Raw genomic sequence first — 24,967 nt, 5'->3', positions numbered from 1 at the left:
CCCTCCCTCCCTCCCTCCCTCCCTCCCTCCCTCCCTCCATCCCTCCCTCCCTCCATCCCTCCATCCCTCCCTCCCTCCCTCCCTCCCTCCCTCCCTCCCTCCCTCCCTCCCTCCCTCCCTCCCTCCATCCCTCCCTCCATCCCTCCATCCTCAGCCAAGGCAGAAAGCAGCTCTCATCACCCAAATTCCATGGCTCTGCATCCCATGGCGATGAGCCACAAGCAGGGAGCACACCCTGGCCCGGGGGTTGCTGCCCTCGGGCTCAGTACCACTGTCAGGGGTGCTGTACCCAGGCAATGGCAGCTCTGCCTCCGGCCAGCTCCAGCCCTGCTCCTGCTGCTTCAGCTTGGGAGGTTTGGCAGATTCCTTAAAACTGGAATGGGGAAAGGGGTTTAGTGATGCTGAAGCGAACAGAGAGAGGAGGATGCTGTGAGCGGGCAGCTTGGGCTCCTGTCACCCCGGGTGCCATATCCACACCCTGGGGCACCCGTATATCCCCTTCCCTATCCCTCTCTATCCATCTCTCTGTATCCAGCATGTCAATTGATCATAGCTCTTCTTGATGGTGTCTCTCTGTGTCCTCTGTATCTCTCTATCATCTCATCTCCCTGCCCCATCCCTGGCAGTGTTCAAGGCCAGGTTGGACACAGGGGCTTGGAGCAAGCTGCTCCAGTGGAAGGGGTCCTGCACATGGCAGGGGCTGGAGCTGGAGGAGCTTTAAGGTTCTTTCCAACCTAAACCAATCTGGGATCCTATGATCCCTAGTTATGATATCACACCCCATCATATCATATCATATCATATCATATCATATCATATCATATCATATCATATCATATCATATCATATCATATCATATCATATATCATATCGTATCATATCAATCATCTCTCTATCTCATCTCGTGTCCCCATCTCCTCTCCCTGTATCCGTCTCCCTGTCTCCTGCATCCCGCCATGGCCCGGCTGGGCTCCGCTGGCCCTGGGCTCTGAGTCACTGCTATTGTTCACCTCTTCCTCTTCCTCTTCCTCCCGGTCCCTCCCGTGACGTGGCCCCGGCGGGCTCATGGCCAGAGCTCGGTGTGACCTGAGGGTCGTGGCTTCGGGCTGCTGCTGTGAGGGGGTCCTGGGGTCCTCCCAGCGCTGCAGAGCTTTGGCTTTGGGCTGCAACCAGGGATGAGGCTGCATCCCCCTCCCTGCATCCCCCTCCCTGCATCCCCGTCCCTGCATCCCCATCCTTGCATCCCCCTCCCTGCATCCCCCTCCCTTCATCCCCCTCCCTGCATCCTCCTCCCTGCATCCCCCTCCCTGCATCCCCCTCCCTGCATCCCCGTCCCTGCATCCCCATCCTTGCATCCCCGTCCCTGCATCCCCATCCTTGCATCCCCATCCCTGCATCCCCATCCTTGCATCCCCCTCCCTGCATCCCCGTCCCTGCAACCCCATCCCTTCATCCCTGTCCCTGCATCCCCATCCCTGCATCCCCATCCCTGCATCCCCGTCCCTGCATCCCCATCCTTGCATCCCCGTCCCTGCAACCCCATCCCTTCATCCCTGTCCCTGCATCCCCATCCTTGCATCCCCATCCCTTCATCCCTGTCCCTCCATCCCCCTCCCTGCATCCCCGTCCCTGCGTCCCCATCCCTGAGTCCCCATCCTTGCATCCCCATCCCTGCATCCCTATCCCTGCATCCCCCTCCCCGCATCCCCGTCCCTCCATCCCCATCCCTCCATCCCCACCCCTGCATCCCCGTCCGTGCATCCCCGTCCCTGCATCCTCGTCCCTGCACCCCTGTCCCTGCATCCTCGTCCCTGCATCCCCGTCCCTGCATCCCCGTCCCTGCATCCCCGTCCCTGCATCCCCGTCCCTGCATCCCCATCTCTGCATCCCCATCCCTGCATCCCCATTCTTGCATCCCTGTCCCTGCATCCCTCTCCCTGCATCCCCATCCCTGCATCCCCGTCCCTGCATCTCCATCCCTGCATCCCCATCTCTGCATCCCCGTCCCTGCATCCCCATCCCTGCATCCCTCTCCCTGCATCCCCATCCCTGCATCCCCGTCCCTGCATCTCCATCCCTGCATCCCAATCCCTCCATCCCCATCCCTCCATCCCCGTCCCTGCATCCCCGTCCCTGCATCCCCATCTGCATCCATTGGGGTGTCCATTGGCCAGCCCCATGTTGAAGCACCCAACTGATGATCACAGGGGCTCTGGGTCCCCTTTGGGGCTGTACTGAGGTTTGGGTGGAGAGAGGGGGATGTCCGGGTCCCCCATTGCACCTCCCACCCTGAAAACCCACCCCAGAGCCTTTGGGGGCCTCTTCTGTGCCCTGCTCATGGGGAAACTGAGGCCTGACCCATTGAGGTGCCTTGTCTGGGGGTTTCCAGCAGGGTCCTGGGGCCCGTCTGTGCACACCATGACCCATCCTATGTGTGAGGAGCAGGGCCTGATCCTGCTCCTGGAGCTGGGGATGCCACTGGAGGCTCCCAAGCCCTTCCCATGGGGGACGGAGCTCAGCTTTGGGGTCTGAGCCATGTGTGCTGTTCCCTGCAGGCGTCAAGAAGAGGACTAAGGTCATCAAGAACAATGTGAACCCCGTATGGAACGAGGTGAGTGTGTCCCCATCCCCATCCCCATCCCATCCCCATCCCGGTCCCCGTCCTATTCCCATCCCTTTCCCATTCCCATAGGGAGCAGCCCGATCCCGGGGGATGCTGTGGGCCGTGGTGCGCGCCCAACGAGGTGCCCCAAGCCCAAGGTGATGCCCGAGGGCTGCACCCGCGGAGGGTCTGAGGCTGATCCCGTTATGGGCAGCTCCAGCAGCAGCCATGGATGGGATGGAGCCAGCTCCAGCCCTTTGCTCCCGCCCCTTCCCCTTCCATCAAGATGTTATCAGGGCTGAGCACACCCGTTGGGAGAAGCTGTTTAAACACAGCTCGGCTCCATGGAAAACAAGTGTTTTACCCATCACCGAGCGCGGGGAAGGGGGGGTTGTTCCGGCACCTTCTTCCTCCCAGCCCTGACCTCTGCTTCCCTGGGGCAGAACTGGAGGAAAAGGGGGTTTGAGGAGCAAACGGGCACCGTTTTGGTGCCCAAATGGTGCCTGGCAGCTCCTTCACCTTTAATCCCTGTGGTGGAGCCATGGCGTGGGTTGGGTGGAAGGGACCTTAAAGCTCCTCCAGCTCCAACCCCAACCCCTTCCACTGGAGCAGCTTGCTCCAAGCCCTGTGTCCAACCTGCCCTTGAGCACTGCCAGGGATGGGGCAGCCACAGCTTCTCTGGGCACCCTGTGCTGGTGGTTTAGCACTGGAGACGTGGGTTTGGGGCTCCTCACCTCCAAGAGCCCCCCCTGTGGTACCGGAGCTGCTTGATATGAGCATCACGGCTCTGCCTGGGCGCTCACTGTGGCTCTTTCCTCCTTCCTTCCTTCCAGGGCTTCGAGTGGGACCTGAAGGGAGCTCCCCTGGACCCCGGTGCTGAGCTCACCATCGTTGTGAAAGACCATGAGACCGTGGGGAGAAACAGGTGGGAGCAGCGTCAAGTGTGGGGTGTGAGCAAGAGGCCATGGGGATGCTGCGAGGGCTGGAGCAGCTCTGCTCTGAGCCAGGCTGAGAGAGCTGGGCTGGGGCAGCCTGGACAGGAGAAGGCTCCTGAAGGGGAGACCTGAGAGCAGCTCCAGTGCCTAAAGGGGCTGCAGGAAAGCTGGAGAGGGGCTTGGGACAAGGGATGTAGGGATGGGATGAGGAGTTTGGGCTTCCAAGTGGAAGAGGGAAGAGGTGGATGGGATACAAGGAAGTTCTCCCCTCTGAGGGCGGTGGGACACGGGAAGGGGTTGAAGCTGTGGCTGCCCCATCCCTGGCAGTGTTCAAGGCCAGGTTGGACACAGGGGCTTGGAGCAAGCTGCTCCAGTGGAAGGGGTCCCTGCCCGTGGCAGGGCTTGGAGCTGGATGGGATTTAAGCTCCCTTTAACCCAAACCCTTCCATCATCCTCAGAGCCACACAAGGAGGGCTCAGCCTCTTCCCGGTTTCCCTGTGTTCCTTCCCAGCCAGGCTGGAGCTGCATTCCCAGGCTCCATGGCCAGGGAACAGGGGGCAGGAGGGCAGGAGCACAAGGACCCTTGTGTCCTGTGCCGCCACGGGAGGGGTGAGGCGGCTCCAGGCTCATTCCCAGCGCCGGGAAGGAGCCCGGGAGCTGATGGTGATGCCCCGGGACCACGCGCAGCATCCCCTGTTCCGTGCCGTGCTCCTTGGACCGGGATGGCTGCTTCCACAGGGAGGGAATGGCAGGAAGCCGGAGGAGGGTGGGATTCGCTGTCCTGCTCCGGTGTGAAGGATCCCATTGCCATGCCTGGAGCTGGCGCTGGGTTCGCTCCTGGGCTGGAAGCCAAAGGCGATGGAATTTGGGTTGATTCCAGCTCGGTGGCGTCGGGAGGCTCTATAAATAGAGAGGAGAGGATGGGGAAAAGGGACCGGATCCCAGTGCGGGAGGTCTGAGGGCTCCGTGGGGAGGAGCTGCCCCACTGTGACCCACAGGGACCGGGCCTTGTCCCGTCGCTGGCACAAGGATGGGGCAGTTTGGCTTCTCCTTCCCTTGGGAGAAGATCCCAGCCCACCCAAAGTGGGGAATGAGCCGTGGCTGGCGGTTAATGCCCTGTCTGGCTGCTGCTGCCATTGGGAATCATGGAATGGTTTGGGTTGAAGGGACCTTAGGATCCCATCTCAGTCTCCCCTCGGGCAGGTTCAAGCCATTCCCCTTGGCCTGTCCCTACATCCCTTGTCCCAAGCCCCTCTCCAGCTTTCCTGCAGCCCCTTCAGGCACTGGAGCTGCTCTCAGGTCTCCCCTTCAGGAGCCTTCTCTGGCTCAAGCTCTTTGGACCACGCAGCCAATTCCTTATCCCAGAGCCCATCCATCACCCCCCTTCCTCTTCCATTCCGAGTCAGAAATGCTGTTGAAGACCCCAGGTGGAGAGCATCTCTGCCTCTCCCCTTCCCACTGCTGCAGTCGATCCATCATAGAGGGCCCCAGCTCCCTGGTTAACTCCAGCACCATCCTGCACCCGCTCAGTGTCATAGCCTGTCCAAAGAGAGCATCCTTTGTAACCACAGAGCGTGTCCCTCACCCAGAGGTGATGCTCCTTTAAGCAGAGCATGTCTAGGTCGTGGTATCTCAAATCCTTTGTTACGTTCCCTTAGGAGCTGAGCCCCAGCCCTGGTATGTGAAATCAGTGCTGTTTCTCTCCCAAAGGCACGTTGGGTCTCTGTCACCTCCCTGCATTCCCTGTGTTCACCGTGTCTTCCAGGGGGATCTGCTCCATGATCCCATCCTGCTGTTAGGGCAGCACTAAGCAGCCTGAGGGCTTTGCAGGCTCGGGGCAGCAGCACTGGACCTGGTCCATGGGGCAACCACTGCTGCTGGCTGGGGCAGGAAGGGTTTATCCGGAGGCTGTGATGCTGAAATTCCATAGGGGAGAATCCATGGTGTGAATTCCTCCTGGATGGTGGCACATGGACATGGAGCTGCTCTTCCCACCTCCAGTGCTACCCAACCCCTTGCGTCTTGGTTGTCTCCATCAGCACCTGGCTCTGGGGCCGCTGGTCCCTCAGCGTGGACCTTTACGTGCATCCCCTTGAGGAGGAAGGGATAAAGCCCCGGGGATGCTGGTCGGGGTTGTCCCACCGGGGCTGGGTCTCACCCCATGCCCATGGGGGGTGCTGGGGGTGTCCCCAGCCTGTGGATGGGGCCCTGGGGCTGGGTTTGTTGCTCAGCCCCGGCTCAGCCCCTCCTGCTCCTCACGCAGGTTCCTGGGGGAAGCCCGGGTGCCGCTGCGGGATGTGCTCAGCTCGCCCAGCCTGGCCGCATCCTACAACCTGCCCCTCATGGACACCAAGAAACAGGCAACAGGGGTGAGTGCAGCAGCGGCGTTCCCAGTGCACGTCCCAGTTAGAGCCCAGTGTGAGCAGCACCCTGCCCATTGCACACCCCAGTTAGAGCCCAGTGTGAGCAGCACCCTGCCCATTGCACATCCCAGTTAGAGCCAGTGTGAGCAGCACCCTGCCCATTGCACATCCCAGTTAGAGCCAGTGTGAGCAGCACCCTGCCCATTGCACATCCCAGTTAGAGCCCAGTGTGAGCGGTGCCCTGCCCAGTGCACATCCCAGTTAGAGCCCAGTGTGAGCGGTGCCCTGCCCATTGCACGTCCCAGTTGGATCCCAGAGTGTTCCTGACACCCCTTTAACGCTGTTTCCTTTCTTCCAGGCTTTCCTCCTCCTGCAGGTCTCCTACATCCCCCCTCCAGGAGCTCCCCCCCTGTTTCCTCCTCCGGCTCCCCCCGAGCCAGCGCCGGCTGCTGCTGAGCCCGACTCTGTCCCTGGTAACCAGAACCCTTCTGTGCTGCCCAGGGGCGGGATGTGCCCCATGGATCACGTCCTTCCCCCTTGGACCCCTCACCCTGTGCTCCCAGCTTAGAACCAGCCAGGCTGGGACAGCCCTTAAAGCTCACCCAGTCCAACCCTTCCCAGCACTGCCAAGGCCACCACTGCCCCATGGCACTGAGGCCTCGTCTCCACGGGGTGTGAACACTTGCAGGGCCGGTGCCTGCAGCCCTGCCCTGGGCAGCCTGTTCCAATGCCTGAGCACCCTCTGGGGCAGGAATTGTTCCTCAGCTCCATCTAAACCTGCCCTGGGGCAGCTTGAGGCCGGTTCCTCTTGTCCCATCCCTTGTTCCTTGGGAGCAGAGCCCAGCCCCTCCTGGCTCCATCCTCCTGTCAGGCACTTGTAGGGAGCCATCAGGTCCTCCCTGAGCCTTCTCTTCTCCACACTGAACCCCCCAGGTCCCTCAGCCCTTCCCCATCACCCCTGTGCTCCAGGCCCTGCACCAGCTCCATTCCCTTCTCTGGCCCCTCTCCAGCCCCTCAAGGTCTCTCTTGTAGTGAGGGGCTCAGAGCTGAGCACAGGATTTGAGATGCAGCCTCCCCAGCACCCAGTGCAGGAGCACAATCCCTGCCCTGGCCCTCCTGCTGCACTGGTGCTGAGCCAGGCTGGGATGCTCATCTCCATCAATCCCGTTCTCTTATCTCCTTCCTTACCCCATCCAGAGACGGCCGGAGAGGAGGAGACAGAGGATCAAGGAGCTACAGGGGATGAGATGGAGCCCTCCTCATCCTCGGGGCCACCTGGCTCTGAGCCCCCCTCCCTGCCCCACAAGCCCCCAGTGCACCATGTCCAGGGGGTGAAGAGGAGGAGGAGCTCACCCAAAAAGCCTCTGTCCAACAAGCCGCAGGACTTCCAGGTTGGTGGGCATGAGCTGCTCCTCTGGACCCCCAGCACATCCAATGTGGGGTTCATCACCTCAGAGGTGCCCATCCCGTGCTAGCACCAACCCCGTCACCCTCTGCCCTGTTCTCCCTCTCATCCCAGATCAGGGTGAGGGTCATCGAGGGCCGGCAGCTCCCGGGGGTCAACATCAGGCCCGTGGTGAAGGTGACGGCCGTGGGGCAGACCAAGAGGACGCGGATCCGCAAAGGAAACAGCCCCTTCTTTGATGAGGTGAGGGGGGGACCCTGCTCCGAGCACCAGGAAAGGGCTGGGAATGTCGTGGGTCGGGGTCCTGAGTGCTGGAAATCCTGGGCAAGTCCAGAGGCTGGGATGTGGCCATGGGGATTGCACAGCCCCATTGGAAGGATGTTGCTTTTCATGGGCTTGGGTCTCACCTAATGGGAAGGAAGGAGCCTACGGAGCTGGGGGCATGGGAGAGGCTGGGGCAGACCTTCACTTGCACCCTCACCCTTGCTTCCTGCAGACCTTCTTCTTCAATGTCTTCGAGTCACCATCCGAGCTGTTTGATGCTCCCATCTTCATCACGGTGAGCTCCAGCACTCCTTGCTCCTGCTCTGCGTGAGGCTGGGGTAATAGAACCATGGAACCATGGAATGGGTTGGGTTGGAAGGGACCTCAAAGCTCCTCCAGCTCCAACCCCTGCCACGGGCAGGGACCCCTTCCACTGGAGCAGCTTGCTCCAAGCCCTGTGTCCAACCTGGAGCCATCACCCTGTCCCTTTCCCTGCAGCACCCAGGGAATCACACCCTATTCCCCCCTGGGCACGCGGTGGGTGCTCCATCCTGCTGGATTTGGGCTGGATTCACTCTTTCTCCCCATTTTCACCTGCAGGTTGTGGACTCTCGGTCGTTCCGGACGGATTCGGTGATTGGGGAGTTCCGGGTAAGGCCGTGCTGTGTCCTGTGCCCCTGTTCCTGCCTGTTCCACACTGACCCATGGCCGGACACTGACGTTTCTTCTCTGCTCTGTTGCACAGATGGACATCGAGACCGTTTACTCCGAGCCAAGTGAGTCAGATCCAGGCCAGGGTCACCTCCTGCTTTAGGAACCCTCTTTTGGGGTTAAACATCAGCGCGATGCACACACACCCCAAAGCTCTCCCATACCTGAACCCGGATGTGTCCTTGTGTCCACCATCACCACCCATTTCTCCTCCCTTTCCCAAGATGAGCATCACTGAGACTTTCAAGTCATCGTGCCGCCATCTGGCTGATAGAAAGCTCAATCAGCACAGCCCAGCTCGTTGCATTTTGTCTCGAATCTGGGTCATTATCTTCTCTTTTATCTATCAATTTATGTCAGAGAAGGTCAAATGATGCTGATAAAGATCTTCCTGCCCTAAGCACTGCAGAGAATGTGGTGATTTTGGCTGTAAAGAGTTAAGAAGTGTAAGGCAGATCCCTTGGTAAATTGCTTGAGCTTTTGGTCAGCCCCAAAGAGGTCAGGCAGTTGGACTGGATGATCATTGGAAGTCCCTTCCAATTGAAGTCTTTTTTCCCCCTTCTCTTTCCCCCTTTCTCTTTCACCCTTTCTCTTTCCCCCCTTTTCTTTCCCCTTTCTATTTCCCCCTTCTCTTTCCCCTTCTATTTCCCTCTTCTCTTTCCCCTTCTCTTTCCCCTTTCCCCTTCTCTTTCCCCCTTCTCTTTCCCCTTCTCTTTCCCCCTTCTCTTTCCCCCTCTCTTTCCCCCTTCTCCTTCCCCCCTCTCTTTCCCCCCTCTCTTTCCCCCTTCTCTTTCCCCCTTCTCTTTCCCCCTTCTCTTTCCCCTTCTCTTTCCCCCTTCTCCTTCCCCCTTCTCTTTCCCCCTTCTCCTTCCCCCTTCTCTTTCCCCCTTCTCCTTCCCCCTTCTCTTTCCCCCCTTTTCCCTCCTTCTCTTTCCCTCTTCTCTTTCCCCCTTCTATTTCCTCCCTTCTCTTCCCCCTTCTCTTTTCCCCCTTCTCTTTTCCCCCTTTTCTTTTCCCCCTTTTCTTTTCCCCCTTCTCCTTCCCCCTTCTCTTTCCTCCCTTCTCTTCCCCTTTCTCTTTTCCCCCTTCTCTTTTCCCCCTTCCCTTTCCCCCCTTTCCCCCTTCTCTTTCCCCCCTTTCCCCCCTTCTCTTTCCCCCCTTTTCTTTCCCCTTTCTATTTCCCCCTTCTCTTTCCCTCTTCTCTTTCACCTTCTCTTTCTCTCTTCTCTTCTCCCCTTCTCCTCTTCTCTTTCCCCTTCTCTTTCCCCTTCTTGTTCCCCCTTCTCTTTCCCCCTCCCCCTTCTCTTCCCCCCTTCTCTTTTCCCCTTCTCTTCCCCCCCTTCTCTTTCCCCCTTCTATTTCTCTCTTCTCTTTTCCCCCTTCTCTTTCCCCTTCTCTTTCCCCTTCTCTTTCCCCCTTCTCTTTCCCCCTTCTCTTTTCCCCTTCTCTTTTCCCCTTCTCTTTCCCCTTCTCTTTCCCCTTCTCTTTTCCCCTTCTCTTTTCCCCTTCTCTTTCCCCTTCTCTTTTCCCCTTCTCTTTCCCCTTTTCTTTCCCCTTCTCTTTCCCCTTCTCTTTCCCCCTTCTCTTTTCCCCTTCTCTTTCCCCTTCTCTTTCCCCTTCTCTTTCCCCCTTCTCTTTCCCCTTCTCTTTTCCCCTTCTCTTTTCCCCTTCTCTTTCCCCTTCTCTTTCCCCTTCTCTTTTCCCCTTCTCTTTCCCCTTCTCTTTTCCCCTTCTCTTTTCCCCTTCTCTTTCCCCTTCTCTTTCCCCTTCTCTTTTCCCCTTCTCTTTTCCCCTTCTCTTTCCCCTTCTCTTTCCCCTTCTCTTTTCCCCTTCTCTTTTCCCCTTCTCTTTCCCCTTCTCTTTTCCCCTTCTCTTTTCCCCTTCTCTTTCCCCTTCTCTTTCCCCTTCTCTTTCCCCTTCTCTTTCCCCTTCTCTTTTCCCCTTCTCTTTCCCCCTTCTCTTTCCCCTTCTCTTTTCCCCTTCTCTTTTCCCCTTCTTCCCCTCTCTTTCCCCCTTCTCTTTCCCCTTCTCTTTCCCCTTCTCTTTTCCCCTTCTCTTTTCCCCTTCTCTTTCCCCTTCTCTTTCCCCCTTCTCTTTCCCCTTCTCTTTCCCCCTTCTCTTTCCCCCTTCTCTTTCCCCCTTCTCTTTTCCCCTTCTCTTTCCCCTTCTCTTTCGCCTTCTCTTTCCCCTTCTCTTTCCCCTTCTCTTTTCCCCTTCTCTTTCCCCTTCTCTTTTCCCCTTCTCTTTCCCCTTCTCTTTCCCCTTCTCTTTCCCCCTTCTCTTTCCCCTTCTCTTTACCCCTTCTCTTTTCCCCTTCTTTTTTCCCCTTCTCTTTCCCCTTCTCTTTCCCCTTCTCTTTTCCCCTTCTCTTTTCCCCTTCTCTTTCCCCTTCTCTTTTCCCCTTCTCTTTTCCCCTTCTCTTTCCCCTTCTCTTTCCCCTTCTCTTTCCCCCTTCTCATTCTCCTCTCCATTTCCAGCCCTATTCTAATCCATCCTATCTAAAGGGAAGCAGCATTTATCACAACCCCGTACCCAAGAGCGCCCTTGAAGCCGTGTCCCTGTCTGTCTGAGGGGCAGCCCATGGATCCCAGGCTCTTTCCTCCCCTAGAACACGCTTTCCTCAGGAAGTGGCTGCTGCTCTCTGACCCAGAGGACTTCTCCGCGGGGGCCAAGGGCTACCTGAAGGTCAGCCTCTTCGTGCTGGGGCCTGGAGATGAAGCTCCGGTGAGTGCTGGGCACCCACAGCGATGGAGGTGATTCCAGCCGTGGAATTCCACCGTCCTGCTCCGTCCAACCCCGGGCTGTTCCCAGCTTTGGTCTCCCTCCGTTGTGGCGCTGGTTGTTGGCCGTTGCCCCTCATTTTGGGACATCTGGGAAGCTTGGTTGCGTTTTCCTCTTGCCCCGCAGCTGGAGAAGAAGGAGGTCTCTGAAGACAAGGAGGACATCGAGGGCAACCTCCTGCGCCCCACCGGGGTCACCCTGCGAGGGGCCCACTTCTGCCTCAAGATCTTCAAAGCTGAGGATTTGCCCCAGAGTAAGAGAATCCTCCCGGGCTGGAGCATCCCAGATCCGGCCCTTTTCCTTGCAGCGGGTTGCAGTGTGCTGGAGAGGAATAAGGGCACAGATACGGAAACCTTATCCATGGCCTTGGTCCAAAGACCTGGTAGATACCGGTCTGTAACGTACTGGGGGATGACTCATGGCATCCCAGATGGTTTAGGTTGAAGGGACCTTCAAGCTCATGCAGCTCCAACCCCTGCCACGGGCAGGGACCCCTTCCACTGGAGCAGCTTGCTCCAAGCCCCTGTGTCCAACCTGGCCTTGAGCACTGCCAGGGATGGGGCAGCCACAGCTTCTCCATTCAACCCCTTCCAATGTTCCCCCACCTTCCTTGTGTCCCATCCATCTCCCCTGTGGCAGGTTCAAGCCATCCCCCTTGGCCTGTCCCTACAGGCCCTTGTCCCAGGCCCCTCTCCAGCTTTCCTGCAGCCCTTTTAGGCACTGGAACTGCCCTAAGGTCTCCCCAGAGCCCTCCCTTTTACTGGTGCACGCTGGTTTTGCCCGCCTGGCTCAATGGAGCAGCACAGTCCCTGGTGGGACACCCTGCCCAGAAAGCCGGGGCCATGGGGATCCCGTGCGCTCCCATCAGCTTTCAGCATCTCCTTCCCCCCCAGTGGATGATGCTGTCATGGACAACGTCAGGCAGATCTTTGGCTTCGAGAGCAACAAGAAGAACCTGGTGGATCCCTTTGTGGAAGTCAGCTTTGCAGGCAAGACGGTGAGAGGCTGGAGCGGGGCTGGGATGGCAGATTTCCATAGGGAAACTTGGTCTCGGCATGGGGAAGTTTGGGTCGTTTGCTTTGCTGATGTCCCCATGTCTGTGGCACGCTTGAAGCCGAGCGGTGGCGGTGGACAGGGTGTGCTGGGCTGTGTTGGAGTCATTTCTTCACTGGGCTCATAGAGGTGTTGCTGCATTAAGAATGGGGATGGAGGAGCTGAGCTGCTGGGAAGGGGAGAGAGCAGCAGCAGAGGGTTCTGCTGCTGCTTGGTGCTGTCTGAAGTGAGTGAAGGGCTGGCCCCGTGCCACCAAATGTCCCCCCATGACCAGCCAGGGTGTGGAGGTGGCTCTGGTGGCTTTGTAGAGCCCCATCCCACTCCTTTGCTGCTGTGACCTTCACTAAGCAACACGTCCATGAGCCACCGCTTGTCTTTTGAACCTCACTGAAGGCTGAAAGTCTCCTCTGCCCAAAGATCTTCCCCTGGTGACAGTGCCCGGGGATGGACAGAGCCTTGGGACATTGCCCTGAGCAACCACAGTGGGAAGGGTGTGGGTTCCGGTGGTCCCAAGGTGGGGAAGTTCCTTGAGCAGCCCACAGCATCCTCTGTGGCTGCACAGCGGGGTTTCCCCACGCGATGCAGAGCCCCCTGAGGCCCCCCATTGAATGGAGCCGGGGGTTTGGGGCACTGGGGACATTGCAGCTCCTGGCACGCACACATCCATGAGCAGCACTGACCTCCCATCCCCATCTCCACCCCCAGCTCTACTCGAGGATCCTGGAGAAGAACGCCAACCCGCAGTGGAACCAGTGCCTGACACTACCGGCAATGGTGAGCACGGGTGTCCCGATGGTCCCTACCCACCCGGCCCCACCACCGCTCACTGCTCCTCTCCCTCTTCCCCCAGTTCCCTTCCATGTGTGAGAAGATGAGGATCCGGGTGACCGACTGGTGAGTGGGGATAGGAAAACCGAGCTGGAGGAGCGGGATGGGCAATGGGAGCCCCCACGGGCAGCCCCTCCTGGTCCGCGGTGCGATGGCATCACCGGTTGCGTTGCAGGGACCGTCTGACGCACAACGATGTCATTGGCACTGCCCACCTCTGCATGTCCAAGATCTCGGCCCCAGGAGGGGAGCTGGAGGGTAAGGGGGCGGCAGAAGGATGGGGTTTGGATGCATGGCCATGGAGGAGCACTGCATGCTCGTGGCTGGCGGTGTTGGCTTGGAGGACATCCCAACGCGATGGTCCCTGCCCTCTTAGTGGTGCTGGGGTGCTGGGGGTTGCTGCTGTGTTTTCTGCATGGACCTGGCCCCTCCTGGTTTGTGGTTCTGAAGATGTTCAGGTCCTGCCAGTGGTGCTGGGAGGGAGGGGGGTGCAGGACCACGGTGTGGGGGGGTTTTGCTTCCTCTTTGCTTTGAGGTGTGAATGTGGCTGCGCTCCCCTGTGGGGTTGTGACAGGTGCTGGAGTCACCAGTGCCAGAGATCACAGAATCACAACTGGGTTGGGAAAGCCCTTAAAGCTCACCCAGTCCAACCGTTCCCAGCACTGCCAAGGCCACCACTGCCCCATGGCACTGAGGCCTCGTCTCCACAAGTGTGAACACTTGGAGGGCCGGTGCCTGCAGGCCTGCCCTGGGCAGCCTGTTCCAATGCCTGAGCACCCTCTGGGGCAGGAATTGTTCCTCAGCTCCACCTAAACCTGCCCTGGTGCAGCTTGAGGCCGGTTCCTCTTGTCCCATCCCTTGTTCCTTGGGAGCAGAGCCCAGCCCCTCCTGGCTCCATCCTCCTCTCAGGCACTTGTAGGGAGCCATCAGGTCCCCCTGAGCCTTCTGTTCTCCATCTGAACCCTCCAGGTCCCTCAGCCCTTCCCCATCACCCCTGTGCTCCAGGCCCTGCATCAGCTCCATTGCCCTTCTCTGGCCCCTCTCCAGCACCTCAATGTCTCTCTTGTAGTGAGGGGCTCAGAGCTGAACACAGGATTCGAGGTGCAGCCTCCCCAGCGCCCAGTGCAGGGGCACAATCCCTGCCCTGGCCCTGCTGCCGCACTGGTGCTGATACAGGATGCCTGAAGATGCCACATCCCACCTGTGTGTGCCCCCACTTGTGGCTCCTCCTTAGGTGACATTTAGGGGATGTCAGAGGATGGGGTGAGGGCTCAGGTCCAGCTTGTGCTGAGGGGGTTGTTTCCAGTCCAGGGGCTTTCTGAAGTGAAGGACCAGCACAGAGGCACTAACCTGCATGAGCATCTCCTGCTGCTAACAACCTGCTGGCATCTGCCACCTCACTGGGACTCCTCTCACTCTGCTCCCTTTGCTTTGGGCATCTCTGAGACCCTGCAAAGCCCTGTCCCATCACGAGCATCCCCACTCTGCAGGGGCATGAGCCAAGACACAAGCATGGGGTGAAGCTGCAGCCACGTGTCCCACTGATGGCTGTGCATGCAGGCATGGAGCTGGGTGCAGCACGGTTCTTGTGAGTCCAGCCCCACTCTTCCCAGTTTCAATGCAGCTCCTGGGCTGATCTTGAGAGAGACAGAGAGGCCAGGAGGGAGGAAGAGGAGGTTCTGAGGGGTCTACCCAGGACCAGCACATCCCATCCTACCACTGAGACCTGCTTGGTACCCAGGATGGGCTGGGGAGCTGAGGCTGCATCCGGCCTTTGCAACACATGGAGCATCCTTCAGGGATGCTCAAATCCTCCTGTTTCACACCAGCCCTCCAGCTCTGGAAGGGTCACAGGGCTTTGTACCAACCTCCCCTTCCTCTCTCTGTCTGTCTCTGTTGGCACCAAAGCCCATGAGAACATCCACCCTCATCTCCCATACCCCTCCATCCCTCCTCCATGCTCCTCTGCTGCCTTTCCTGACCTCTCTCCCTTTCTTTGTGCCTCAGATGAGTTTCCTGCTCTCGCGAAGCCTCTGAAAGCCTCAGACCGTACGTCCCCCTTAGCCTCTGGGTTTGCAGTAGAGCTCGGTAATGGCTTTGGTTCAGGTGCCACCAGGGCTCTGGATGGAGTTAGTGGAGCATCGGTGCATTGTGTCCGGGCACATGAATGGGGCGAGGGGGCAGCTCCAGCTCAGCCTCCTCCTGCCCTGTGGGAGCATGGAAAGGGCTCCACTGCTCTTCCCTAGAATCCCAGCCTGGGCTGGGTTGAAGGGACCTTAAAGCTCCTCCAGCTCCAACCCCTGCCACGGGCAGGGACCCCTTCCACTGGAGCAGCTTGCTCCAAGCCCCTGTGTCCAACCTGGCCTTGAGCACTGCCAGGGATGGGGCAGGCACATTCAACCCATTCCAGTGTCCCACCACCCTCACAGGGAAGAACTTCCTTGTATCCCATCCAGCTCTTCCCTCTTCCAGCTGGAAGCCCTCATCCCATCCCTACATCCCTTGTCCCAAGCCCCTCTCCAGCTTTCCTGCAGCCCCTTCAGGCACTGGAGCTGCTCTCAGGTCTCCCCTTCAGGAGCCTTCTCTTGTCCAGGCTGCCCCAGCCCAGCTCTCAGCCTGGCTCCAGAGCAGAGCTGCTCCAGCCCTCGCAGCAGCTCCATGGTTCTGGTGGCCTCCAGCCTCATGCACGCGGTCCCCGTGCAGCGCAGCCCCAGGGACTCATCCCCGCGGTGCTCAGGACTCTCTAACATCTCTTTCCCCGCAGTGGACGACGGCCTCGGGTTCCTGCCAACGTTTGGTCCCTGCTACATCAACCTCTACGGCAGCCCCCGGGAGTTCACCGGCTTCCCTGACCCGTATGAGACGCTCAACCTGGGCAAGGTGACCCCGGCTTCTCCCAGCACCACCTCAACTAAACCTCTGCTCCTGCTTGCCCAAAGCAGCCGCTTCTAACCCGGACTGGCTTTGTCGTGAGGAGCCTGCGCTGCGGTTCCTGCCCTGCCTCCTCCCGCTCTCCAAACACCTCCTGCCATTGCCCCAGCTCCGCCTCGGAAGCTCTTGCAGCAGCACCTTCCCTGGTCCTGCTCCTCTGCAGTGAAGCCCATTGAAGGCAAAGGCAGAGCTCGCCCATGGGCCGGGGACACCGGGGTCCTGACGCCTTGTCCCTGGTCTACCCCAAGGGCGAGGGCGTTGCGTATCGCGGCAGGATGCTGGTGGAGCTGGAGACCAAGCTGGTGGAGCACGTGGAGCAGAAGGTGGAGGACATCTCTGCGGATGACGTCCTGCGTGTGGAGGTAACGGGGCCCCTATGGGGTGTCTGGGGCCAGCCCCCAGCAGCACGGTGTGGAAGGTGCTGGTTTGGTGGGTGATGTCCTGGTGGGCTCCTGGAGGGGTTCTCCTGCTGTGTTTCCACCTGAGCTGCTGCATGGTAGCGAGCAGACCGTGGTGAACAGCATCGTGGCCTCAGCATAAGGAGGACGTGGAGCTGTTGGAACAAGTCCAGAGGCCACGAGGGTGATCAGGGGCTGGAGCAGCTCCTGTATGGAGACAGGCTGAGAAAGTTGGTTCTGTTCAGCCTGGAGAAGCTGAGAGAGACCTCAGAGCAGCTTCCAGTGTCTGAAGGGGGCTACAAGGATGCTGGAGAGGGACTCTTCATCAGGGACTGTGGGGACAGGACAAGGGGTGATGGGTTCAAACTGAAACAGGGGAAGTTCAGGTTGGAGATAAGGCAGAAGCTCTTCCCTGTGAGGGTGCTGAGGCGCTGGCACAGGGTGCCCAGAGAAGCTGTGGCTGCCCCATCCCTGGCAGTGCTCAAGGCCAGGTTGGACACAGGGGCTTGGAGCAAGCTGCTCTAGTGGAAGGGGTCCCTGCCCGTGGCAGGGGTTGGAGCTGGAGGAGCTTTAAGGTCCCTTCCAACCCAAACCATTCCATGATTCTCTGACTACCATGGAGGGGTTGGAGATGTTTGGGCTGTTCAGCCTGGAGAAGAGAAGCTGCATGGAGACAGAGCATCTTCCAGTATCTGAAGGGGCCCTGTAAGGATGCTGGGGAGGGACTCTTCATTAGGGACTGGTGTGATAGGACAAGGGGTAACGGGTTCAAACTGAAACAGGGGAAGTTTAGACTGGATATAAGGAAGAAGTTCTTTCCTGTGAGGGTGGTGAGGCACTGGAATGGGTTGCTCAGGGAGGTTGTGAATGCTCCATCCCTGGCAGTGTTCAAGGCCAGGTTGGACAGAGCCTTGGGTGCCATGGTTTAGTGTGAGGTGTCCCTGCCCATGGCAGGGGGTTGGAACTTGATGAGCTTCAGGTCCTTTCCAACCCAAACTATTCTGTGATTCTGTGTGTCTCAGCTCAGGCTCTATCACAGATATCTTGCTCCTTTTGCCCATGTTTCTTCACCTTTAAGCTGAATTTCCCAGGGGAAGTTCTACCCTTCTCCTCTGTCGGCTTCCTCCTGAACATCTCACCCCAAATTCCCTTTCTCCAACCTCTGTTTTCCTTCCTTCCCATAAACGTTTCCACCTTGGAGGCCTCACCGAGCTGCTGTGCACTGGGACAGCAGAGGCTGCGTGTGCTGGGGAGCCCAGTGGTGTCTCCTATGGCCACGGTCCTTTGCCTGTTGCAGAAGTACCTGCGCCGCCGGAAGTACTCCCTGTTCGCCGCCTTCTACTCGGCCACCATGCTGCAGGACGTGGATGATGCCATCCAGTTCGAGGTCAGCATCGGCAACTACGGCAACAAGTTCGACACCACGTGCCTGCCCCTGGCCTCCACCACGCAGTACAGCCGGGCTGTCTTCGATGGTGAGCAGCTCCGGGGTCACCAAGCGATGGGTGGGATGCGCAGGGAGGGTTTGGAGGCTCCATCCTTGGAGATACTCAACACCCAACTGGATGGCAGGGGTTGGAACTGGATGGTGTCAAGGTCCTTTCCAGCTCAAACCCTTCTGTGGTTCTGTGTGATCCTGGACACCCTGCTCAAGGTGATCCTGCCTGAGCATGGGCTGGATGGGATGGTCTCTTACCCGCCTCAACCGTGCTGTGATGGGGGAATATGTGGCTGGGGAGGAGTGGGGAATCCAGGATTACTTCTCTCAGTTCTTGAAGTGGTTCTTGGGCAGCATTCAGGCACTAACAGTGCCCATTTCTCTCTAAGGAAGAGGCACTGCTCTGGGGTGGCCTTTCCCTGGCTCCTGTGGGACTCTTGGTCTGGACTGAGATGTCCCCACTGCATCGGGGTTGTTCTGTTGGTTTCTGGCCTTGCTGCTCTGCAGGAGCTGCTGTAGCCATGGAGGTTGATGCAGATCAATTTGGACCTTGGGTTGCTTTGGGGAGCACAATTCCCATCCTCTTGCTCCAAAAGAGCTCCAAAGATGGGCTTCTATCCATGACAGATGGTGATGGGTGGGGAGCCCATCACCCCAGTACGAGGAGCTCACTCATGTGCTGTCTCCTCCAGGCTGTCAGTATTACTACCTGCCCTGGGGCAACGTGAAGCCCGTGGTGGTGCTGTCATCCTACTGGGAGGACATCAGCTATCGGACCGATGCCCAGAACCTGCTCCACCACGCAGCAGACAGGCTGGTGAGTGCTGTGGTAGCCGGGAGCATCATCACCTCCATTCTCCATCCTTCTTGAGGGGCTGAGGCCATCCCCAGGCTGGGTCAGGGCTGGGTTTGATGACTGTTGTGCTGTGGAGGGGGAATCTGTTGGTGTCCTGGGTGCTGTGCTCTGCCCATGGAGTGATGGAGGGGAAGGGACCACCCTTGTCTGCACTGGGGTGTGAGCACAGTGCTTTGCCTACTGATGTAGGTGCAGGAGGCAAAGACCTTCCTTCAGCTCCTGAGCTCTTGATGGGATTTCTTGCTGTTGTTTCCCTCTGGAGCTCCAACAGGAGCAAAACCAGAGGTGCAGAGCCCTGGTGGGACCCAGCCTGGGGTTTCCAATCATGGGAGCAGCTCCAGGCACTCACTGGGAGGGTCCATGGAGAGTGTGGAGCCTCCATCCTTGGAGATAGCACTCAACTGGATGTGGTCCTGGACAACCTGCTCAAGGTGGAGCAGGGATGGGGGGTTCCTTAGTTCCTCCTCTTCCCTCCCTATCACGCAGGAAGCAAACCTGGAGAAGGTCCACCTGGCTCTCAAGGCCAACCGCTCACCGAGTGAGCTGGATGCCCTGTGTGCCCAGCTGCTGGATGACACCATCGCTGACTGCAGGTACGTGCTGCCCCGTTTCAGCGTCAGCCTTAGCGTGGCATTTACTGCCCTTGGCTATCTAGGAAGGGACAAGGTCTTCCTTCCTCTCAGAAAACTGTGGGTCATTGGCCACTGTTGGCTTCAAAAGCTGCTGAGCCAAGGCATGGAGTTGAAATGGTGACATTCGAGCAGCACGGTGTGGGGCAGGAGCCCAGCCAGAGGGGTGGTGGGGTGAGGAGCACTGATGGGGCTTTCTGGTTGAATCTTGTGTGCCCTGCACAGGAGGCACCCACGCAGAGGGGTGTTTGGCTGTTCATGGGTGCTGTGTGTCTGATGGCTGGAGCAGGAGATGGGGATGTTCAGCCTGGAGAAGAGAAAACTCCTTAAGGAGAGACCTGAGAGCAGCTCCAGTGCCTAAAGGGGCTCCAGGAAACCTGGAGAGGGGCTTGGGACAAGGGATGTAGGGCCAGGCCAAGGGGAATGGCTTTAACCTGCCAGAGGGGAGACTGAGATGAGCTCTTAGGCCCCTTCCAACCCAACCCAACCCAACCCAACCCAACCCAACCCAACCCAACCCAACCCAAACCCTTCTGTATTCTGTGATCTCTGCCCATCGCCACAGCCTGACCCTGCCGGACGTCCTGGCTAAGCCAGCCAGCACCCACCTGGACCAGAACCTGTACCGGTTCCGCAGCAGCAACCTGGAGCAGATGGTGAAGACCGCGCTGAAGCTCAAGCACGAGGACTCGAGCCTCTCGGCAGCCCTGGAGCAGGCAGAGGACTGGCTCTCCAGGCTGAAGGCCATGGCGGAGGAGGTAACGCTGCTGTGGTGGTGGCAGGAGCTGCTTTGCACCTTGCGGAGGGTCATGGGCTTCCCAAGCCCTCCATCACCATGGTGTAAGGGCAGGTTGGACGGGGCTTGGAGCAAGCTGCTCTAGTACAAGGTGTCCCTGCCTGTGGAAGGAGTTAGAGCTGGATGGTCCCTAGGGTCCCTTCCGACTCAAACCAGTTTGGGATTCTATGTTTCTATGTGAGCCAAGGCAAGTGATGTGGTGTGAACACAACAGGCAACACGTTTGGCCCCCAGTCATTGAGGTTTAACCTTGTTCATGGCACATCTTTACAGCATGGCCAGCAAACCCTCAACGAATGCTTTAGTGGAGGCCAGGGCTTGGGGAAACAGGAGGCTGCTCATCCCTGGCCAGACCCAGATGGGATCTGGAGCTGCTGAGCTGGGGTTTGGGTGGGCAGGTCTCACTCCATGGGCTTGGGTTGGCAGCAGGACTCGGGGCCTCCCTCATGCCCCCATGGCTGGTGCTCTAGATCACAGAATCATAGAATCATTAGGGTTGGAAAGGACCTTAAGATCATCAAGATCCAACCCCTCTGCCATGGGCAGGGACACCTCACACTAAACCATGGCACCCAAGGCTTCTTCCAACCTGACCTTGAACACTGCCAGGGATGGAGCATTCACAACCTCCCTGGGCAACCCATTCCAGTGCCTCACCACCCTCACAGGAAAGAATTTCCTCCTTAGATCCTACCTAAACTTCCCCTGTTTCAGTTTGAACCCGTTACCCCTTGTCCTATCACTCCAGTCCCTAATGAAGAGTCCCTCCCCAGCATCCCTATAGCCACCTTCAGACACTGGAAGCTGCTCTGAGGTCTCCACGCAGCTTCTCTTCTCCAGGCTGAACAGCCCCAACTTTCTTAGCCCGATCAGATCAGAGCCTTAGATCAGAGCCCCACTTGGACACGACGGCCTCTGTGTCTTCCAGCCCCAGAACAGCCTCCCCGACATCGTCATCTGGATGCTGCAGGGGGACAAGCGCGTGGCGTACGCCCGCGTGCCCGCCCATGAGGTCCTCTTCTCCAGGAACATCTCCAACTGCTGCGGCAAGAACTGCGGGAAGCTGCAGACCATCTTCCTGAAGGTACCCTCAGGGCTCTTGGGGTGTGCGCACCAGTGATGGATGGAACCCGTCCGTCCCTAAAACGGGAGGGAAAGCCAAGCAGGGAGGCCTGAAATCCCAGCTCAGCATCAACCCGTGAGAGTGTGGGGCTCCAAGGAAGCCCTAGACCCGGTTCTGACCCTCTGAAAGGAGGTTCCTGCATGGTAAATCCTGGTGGTGCTTCTGGCAGAGTCCAGCTCCTCTGCCATGGCCGTGCAGCAGATCCCTGTGGATAGCTCTGTATCATAGAACCAGAATGGTTTGGGTTGGAAAGGACCTGAAGATCATCAAGTTCCAACCCCCAGATTTTCTGCATGTTCCAAGCATCGAACACGGGTGCTCTTTGTCCCAGATGGTGCTTTTTGAGACAAAACCTAGTTTCATTTTTAACTTTTTAATGTTTTTTGATGTCTTTGCACATTCCTGCCCCTCTGCCAGCCCAGGGATTCCAAGCTGAGGCCTCCTCTGCCAGGCTCTTACCCAGCTTCTCGCATCTCAAGCGATGGTTCTTTGCCCTTTCCCTCTGTGCCAGTTTGGGAGCAGGCAATCGGTGCTGAGCCAGCTCTGAAAACCCAAAGTGAAGTGAAATCAATGAAATAAACCCCCAAACCTCGCACTGGCAGCAAAAGAACAAAAATACATTGGGTTTTCTTCTGTCCTTTAGCTCTGGATGGAAAACCAGCATCACTTGGAGGGGGAAAATAGTGACAGAAAACAGGGCAGCGAGACATCTCCCTCTTTATTCTGTGTGTTCTTGCTGAAGGTTGGAACTGGGTGATCTCAGGGTCCTTTCCAGCCGTTCTGTGATTCTAAGTACGTTGTTGGGCTCGGTGTCCTCACCCTGAGGAGCTTTGAAGCTCCTCCCCAAAGCGCTCTTCATGCTGTTGACGTTGTCCCAGTTCCGGGGCTATGGGGGCTTTACTTCAGCCTCACATCCCAAGCATCCCCTGTTAATACCCTCCTCGGGGGTACTGATGTGGCTCTGCCTTTGGCAGTACCCCCAGGAGGAGGTGATGGGCCCGAAGATCCCGGCGCAGATCCGGGTGCAGCTCTGGTTCGGGCTCTCGGTGGATGAGAAGGAGTTTAACCAGTTCGCCGAGGGCAAGCTCTCCGTCTTTGCCGAAACAGTGAGCATCCAATGGGGACCACGAAGAAGGGTTTTCTTCTCCTTGGTGGGAGCATCGTCATCATCATGAGGGGATGGGGTGGGCTGGACCATGGGTGATGCCACTGCTAAGTGAGGGTCACATCAGTCCCTACCAGTGGGGAGAAGAAAGAGCCAAAAGGCTGGGGAGAGGTTGGTGGCTTCACATCTCCTTCAATATGCTTTGAGGGGTAACCTGAGGGTGCCCATAGGGTCAGGGGGCTGGTGGGGGGGTTAGGCTCTTCCCAAGAGGTCTGTCCTCAGGTTGGGCTCTGCAGGAAGGAAGGGATTGCTCATGGGATGGGGCTTTGTGCCTCCGATGTGGCACCATCATCTGCCTTTGCTCCCCCAGTACGAGAACCAGACCAAGCTGGCGCTGGTGGGGAACTGGGGCACCACTGGCCTCACCTACCCCAAGTACTCGGATGTCACCGGCAAGATCAAGCTGCCCAAGGACAGCTTCCGCCCCTCCACAGGCTGGACCTGGGCTGGGGACTGGTTCATCTGCCCGGAGAAGACGTGAGTGATGGTGTTCTGTGAGGAGCAGAGCCTGACGGGCTGGCCTGGGCATCCCAAAGTGATGCTGAGCTGTGTGAGGTCACCCACAAAGCTGCATGGAGGCTTGGGGTGCCGTGGGGGTTCCTCATTGCCTTACCCCATCCTTGGGAGGCAGCAGCATTAGTGCAGGATGGATCATTGCTGAGTGACCATGGCACTCATGGTCACGGTTGCCCCAGCTCACTGGGGTGCCTGTGCAAACCCCACATTGAAGAGCTTTGGAGGTGGGATCCCTGTGGGGCACTGATGTGGGTGCTCAGCACAGCTCTGCAAGCTTCTTGCATTGGATCTAGTGGTGGGATTCACTGAGCTGAGGGGATGAGGTTCCATGGGAGCTCTGCTTGGGGTAGAAGAGGTTCAGGATGCAATAGGGGGTCGGACCCAGGGTCCCTGTGGGGCAGGGAGGGAGCTCCTGACGCTGTGCATCTCCCCGGGGTGCAGGTTGCTGCATGATGTAGATGCAGGGCACCTGAGCTTCGTGGAGGAGGTGTTCGAGAACCAGCTCCGGCTGCCTGGAGGCCAATGGATCCACATGACCGATGCCTACACTGATGTGGTAAGGGTGAAGTGGGCAGCTCGGGGGGGTCAGCAATGCGGGGTGCAGTGGTAGGAACCCCCATGGGATCAGGGCATTGCTTGATGGAAAACATCCCTGTATCCCACAGAACGGGGAGAAGGTCCTGCATAAGGATGAGATCGAGTGTCCTCCGGGCTGGAAATGGGAAGATGTGGAGTGGGACACGGACCTCAACAGAGCTGTGGATGAGAAAGGTATCAGGATCAGTTCTGGGCACCCCTCCTGGTTTCATCCTCTTTGCCTGTTGTGGTGTTTCCTTCCACGGTCCCATCCAGCACCAGGGGATGGTAGCATCCCATCTGTGGCTGCCCTGATGGCTTCAGGAGCAGTCATCTCCCCCTCGCTCTGGCTCATTCTGGGGCTATGGGGTGGGCAGTTGCTGGGGTCCAGGCATCTCCCCTGGCTTTGGGTGAAAGAGGAATGGAAAGCATCAGTCAGAGAGCATCCGAGCGTGGGCACAAGGGCTGGGGCTGCTTGAGGAAGGAAGGGCACAGAGGAAAGTCCCCAAGCTGTGGCTCAGAGCCAAGGGCTGGTGGGACACCATGAACCCATCATCCGGGCATCCCCAGAGGCACACCTGCATTGAGCAGCAGCACAAGCAGGCCGTTGTCAAACTGGGAACGTGGGCTGCATCTGGACAAACCTTTGCTATCAAAGTTATTCCAGTCGGGATATGTCCAGATGTCCCTGCCCGTGGCAGAGGATTGGAACGGGATGAGTCCCTTCCATCCCAACCCGTTCCATGTGTGAGGAAGGTTCCTGATTGCAGGAAGGTTCTGGGGCTCATCTCTCACCTTCACCAGCTGCTTCCTTCTCCCCCAGGCTGGGAATACGGCATCACCATCCCTCCGGACCGCAAGCCCAAGGCCTGGGTGCCGGCAGAGAAGATGTACCACACCAACCGGCGCCGGCGCTGGGTGCGCCTGCGCCGCCGGGACCTGGCGCACATGGAGACCATGAGGAAGGTGGGATGGGGCTGTGGGAATGAGTCAGGGCCGTGTCCATACGGAGCTGCTTGGCCTTCTGCAGGGCCCCGCTGGGCTCTGGGTGGCCGGGCTCTCCCTGCCCTAGCAGGCAGCAGCCTTCGGTGTCCACCATGGGGGTCAGCACCTCCAAGAGGTGGAGCCCCCTCCAGGCGTGCTTGCTTGGGCTGTGGGGTGGGATGGGGACCTCCACCAGCGTAGGAGCAGGGAGAGATCCCCAGTGTGTCCCTGGTGCCGGTCCTGCTTCCCTCTAGGTGGTGCAATTGGGCTGTAAATGCCGCCGCAGAGTTGGGATATCTCCCCCCCCCCCTCCCAAACCATTTCCCCAGGACACTGGTTCCCTTTCCAGTGGTTTTTCCATACAACAGAGGCTGGGAAGCACCGGGAGCCCCTGCCAGCCCGTTTGCCCAAGGGATGCAGGTGTCCCAGGGAGCTGACACAGCTCTGAGGAGATAAAGCCTCTATGGGCTTGTGATGGATGTCCCTCGGTGGCAGAGCTGTGGTGGCCCTGGGGGGGATCAGAGGTGGGAAAGATCAGAAGAGAAGGCTCCAGGGAGACCTTAGAGCAGCTCCAGTGCCTAAAGGGGCTCCAGGAAAGCTGGAGAGGGGCTTG

At 58.6% G+C, this 24,967-nt stretch overlaps 1 protein-coding gene across 8 annotated transcripts in view; it reads left to right on the top strand.

Moving 5' to 3' along the window:
* DYSF (dysferlin) overlaps window positions 1-24,967 on the top strand; it is an 88,896-nt gene that overhangs the window by 4,239 nt on the left and 59,690 nt on the right. For 4 of the 8 annotated variants that reach the window (XM_057401291.1, XM_057401287.1, XM_057401290.1 and 1 more), the window contains exons 2-29: window positions 2,556-2,611; window positions 3,436-3,527; window positions 5,801-5,906; window positions 6,259-6,373; window positions 7,098-7,291; window positions 7,420-7,548; window positions 7,802-7,864; window positions 8,170-8,220; window positions 8,315-8,345; window positions 10,889-11,004; window positions 11,188-11,314; window positions 11,955-12,058; window positions 12,820-12,888; window positions 12,965-13,008; window positions 13,118-13,200; window positions 14,950-14,991; window positions 15,707-15,822; window positions 16,122-16,235; window positions 17,569-17,746; window positions 18,402-18,526; window positions 19,052-19,158; window positions 19,760-19,952; window positions 20,919-21,074; window positions 22,088-22,219; window positions 22,589-22,755; window positions 23,236-23,350; window positions 23,460-23,565; window positions 24,194-24,336. In XM_057401291.1, the coding sequence (XP_057257274.1) occupies window positions 2,556-2,611; window positions 3,436-3,527; window positions 5,801-5,906; window positions 6,259-6,373; window positions 7,098-7,291; window positions 7,420-7,548; window positions 7,802-7,864; window positions 8,170-8,220; window positions 8,315-8,345; window positions 10,889-11,004; window positions 11,188-11,314; window positions 11,955-12,058; window positions 12,820-12,888; window positions 12,965-13,008; window positions 13,118-13,200; window positions 14,950-14,991; window positions 15,707-15,822; window positions 16,122-16,235; window positions 17,569-17,746; window positions 18,402-18,526; window positions 19,052-19,158; window positions 19,760-19,952; window positions 20,919-21,074; window positions 22,088-22,219; window positions 22,589-22,755; window positions 23,236-23,350; window positions 23,460-23,565; window positions 24,194-24,336 (3,074 nt within the window). The remainder of the gene's footprint in view (window positions 1-2,555; window positions 2,612-3,435; window positions 3,528-5,800; window positions 5,907-6,258; window positions 6,374-7,097; window positions 7,292-7,419; window positions 7,549-7,801; window positions 7,865-8,169; window positions 8,221-8,314; window positions 8,346-10,888; window positions 11,005-11,187; window positions 11,315-11,954; window positions 12,059-12,819; window positions 12,889-12,964; window positions 13,009-13,117; window positions 13,201-14,949; window positions 14,992-15,706; window positions 15,823-16,121; window positions 16,236-17,568; window positions 17,747-18,401; window positions 18,527-19,051; window positions 19,159-19,759; window positions 19,953-20,918; window positions 21,075-22,087; window positions 22,220-22,588; window positions 22,756-23,235; window positions 23,351-23,459; window positions 23,566-24,193; window positions 24,337-24,967) is intronic. The other 4 variants (XM_057401294.1, XM_057401289.1, XM_057401288.1 and 1 more) reach the window with 1 other exon arrangement.

The sequence above is a fragment of the Pezoporus wallicus genome, unplaced genomic scaffold (assembly GCF_028554395.1).
Source record: "Pezoporus wallicus isolate ANWC-B61680 ecotype Strahan unplaced genomic scaffold, APGP_CSIRO_Pwel_v1 contig_8837, whole genome shotgun sequence".
Taxonomy (NCBI): Eukaryota; Metazoa; Chordata; class Aves; order Psittaciformes; family Psittacidae; genus Pezoporus; species Pezoporus wallicus.
This window is presented reverse-complemented; position numbering and strand designations above follow the sequence as displayed.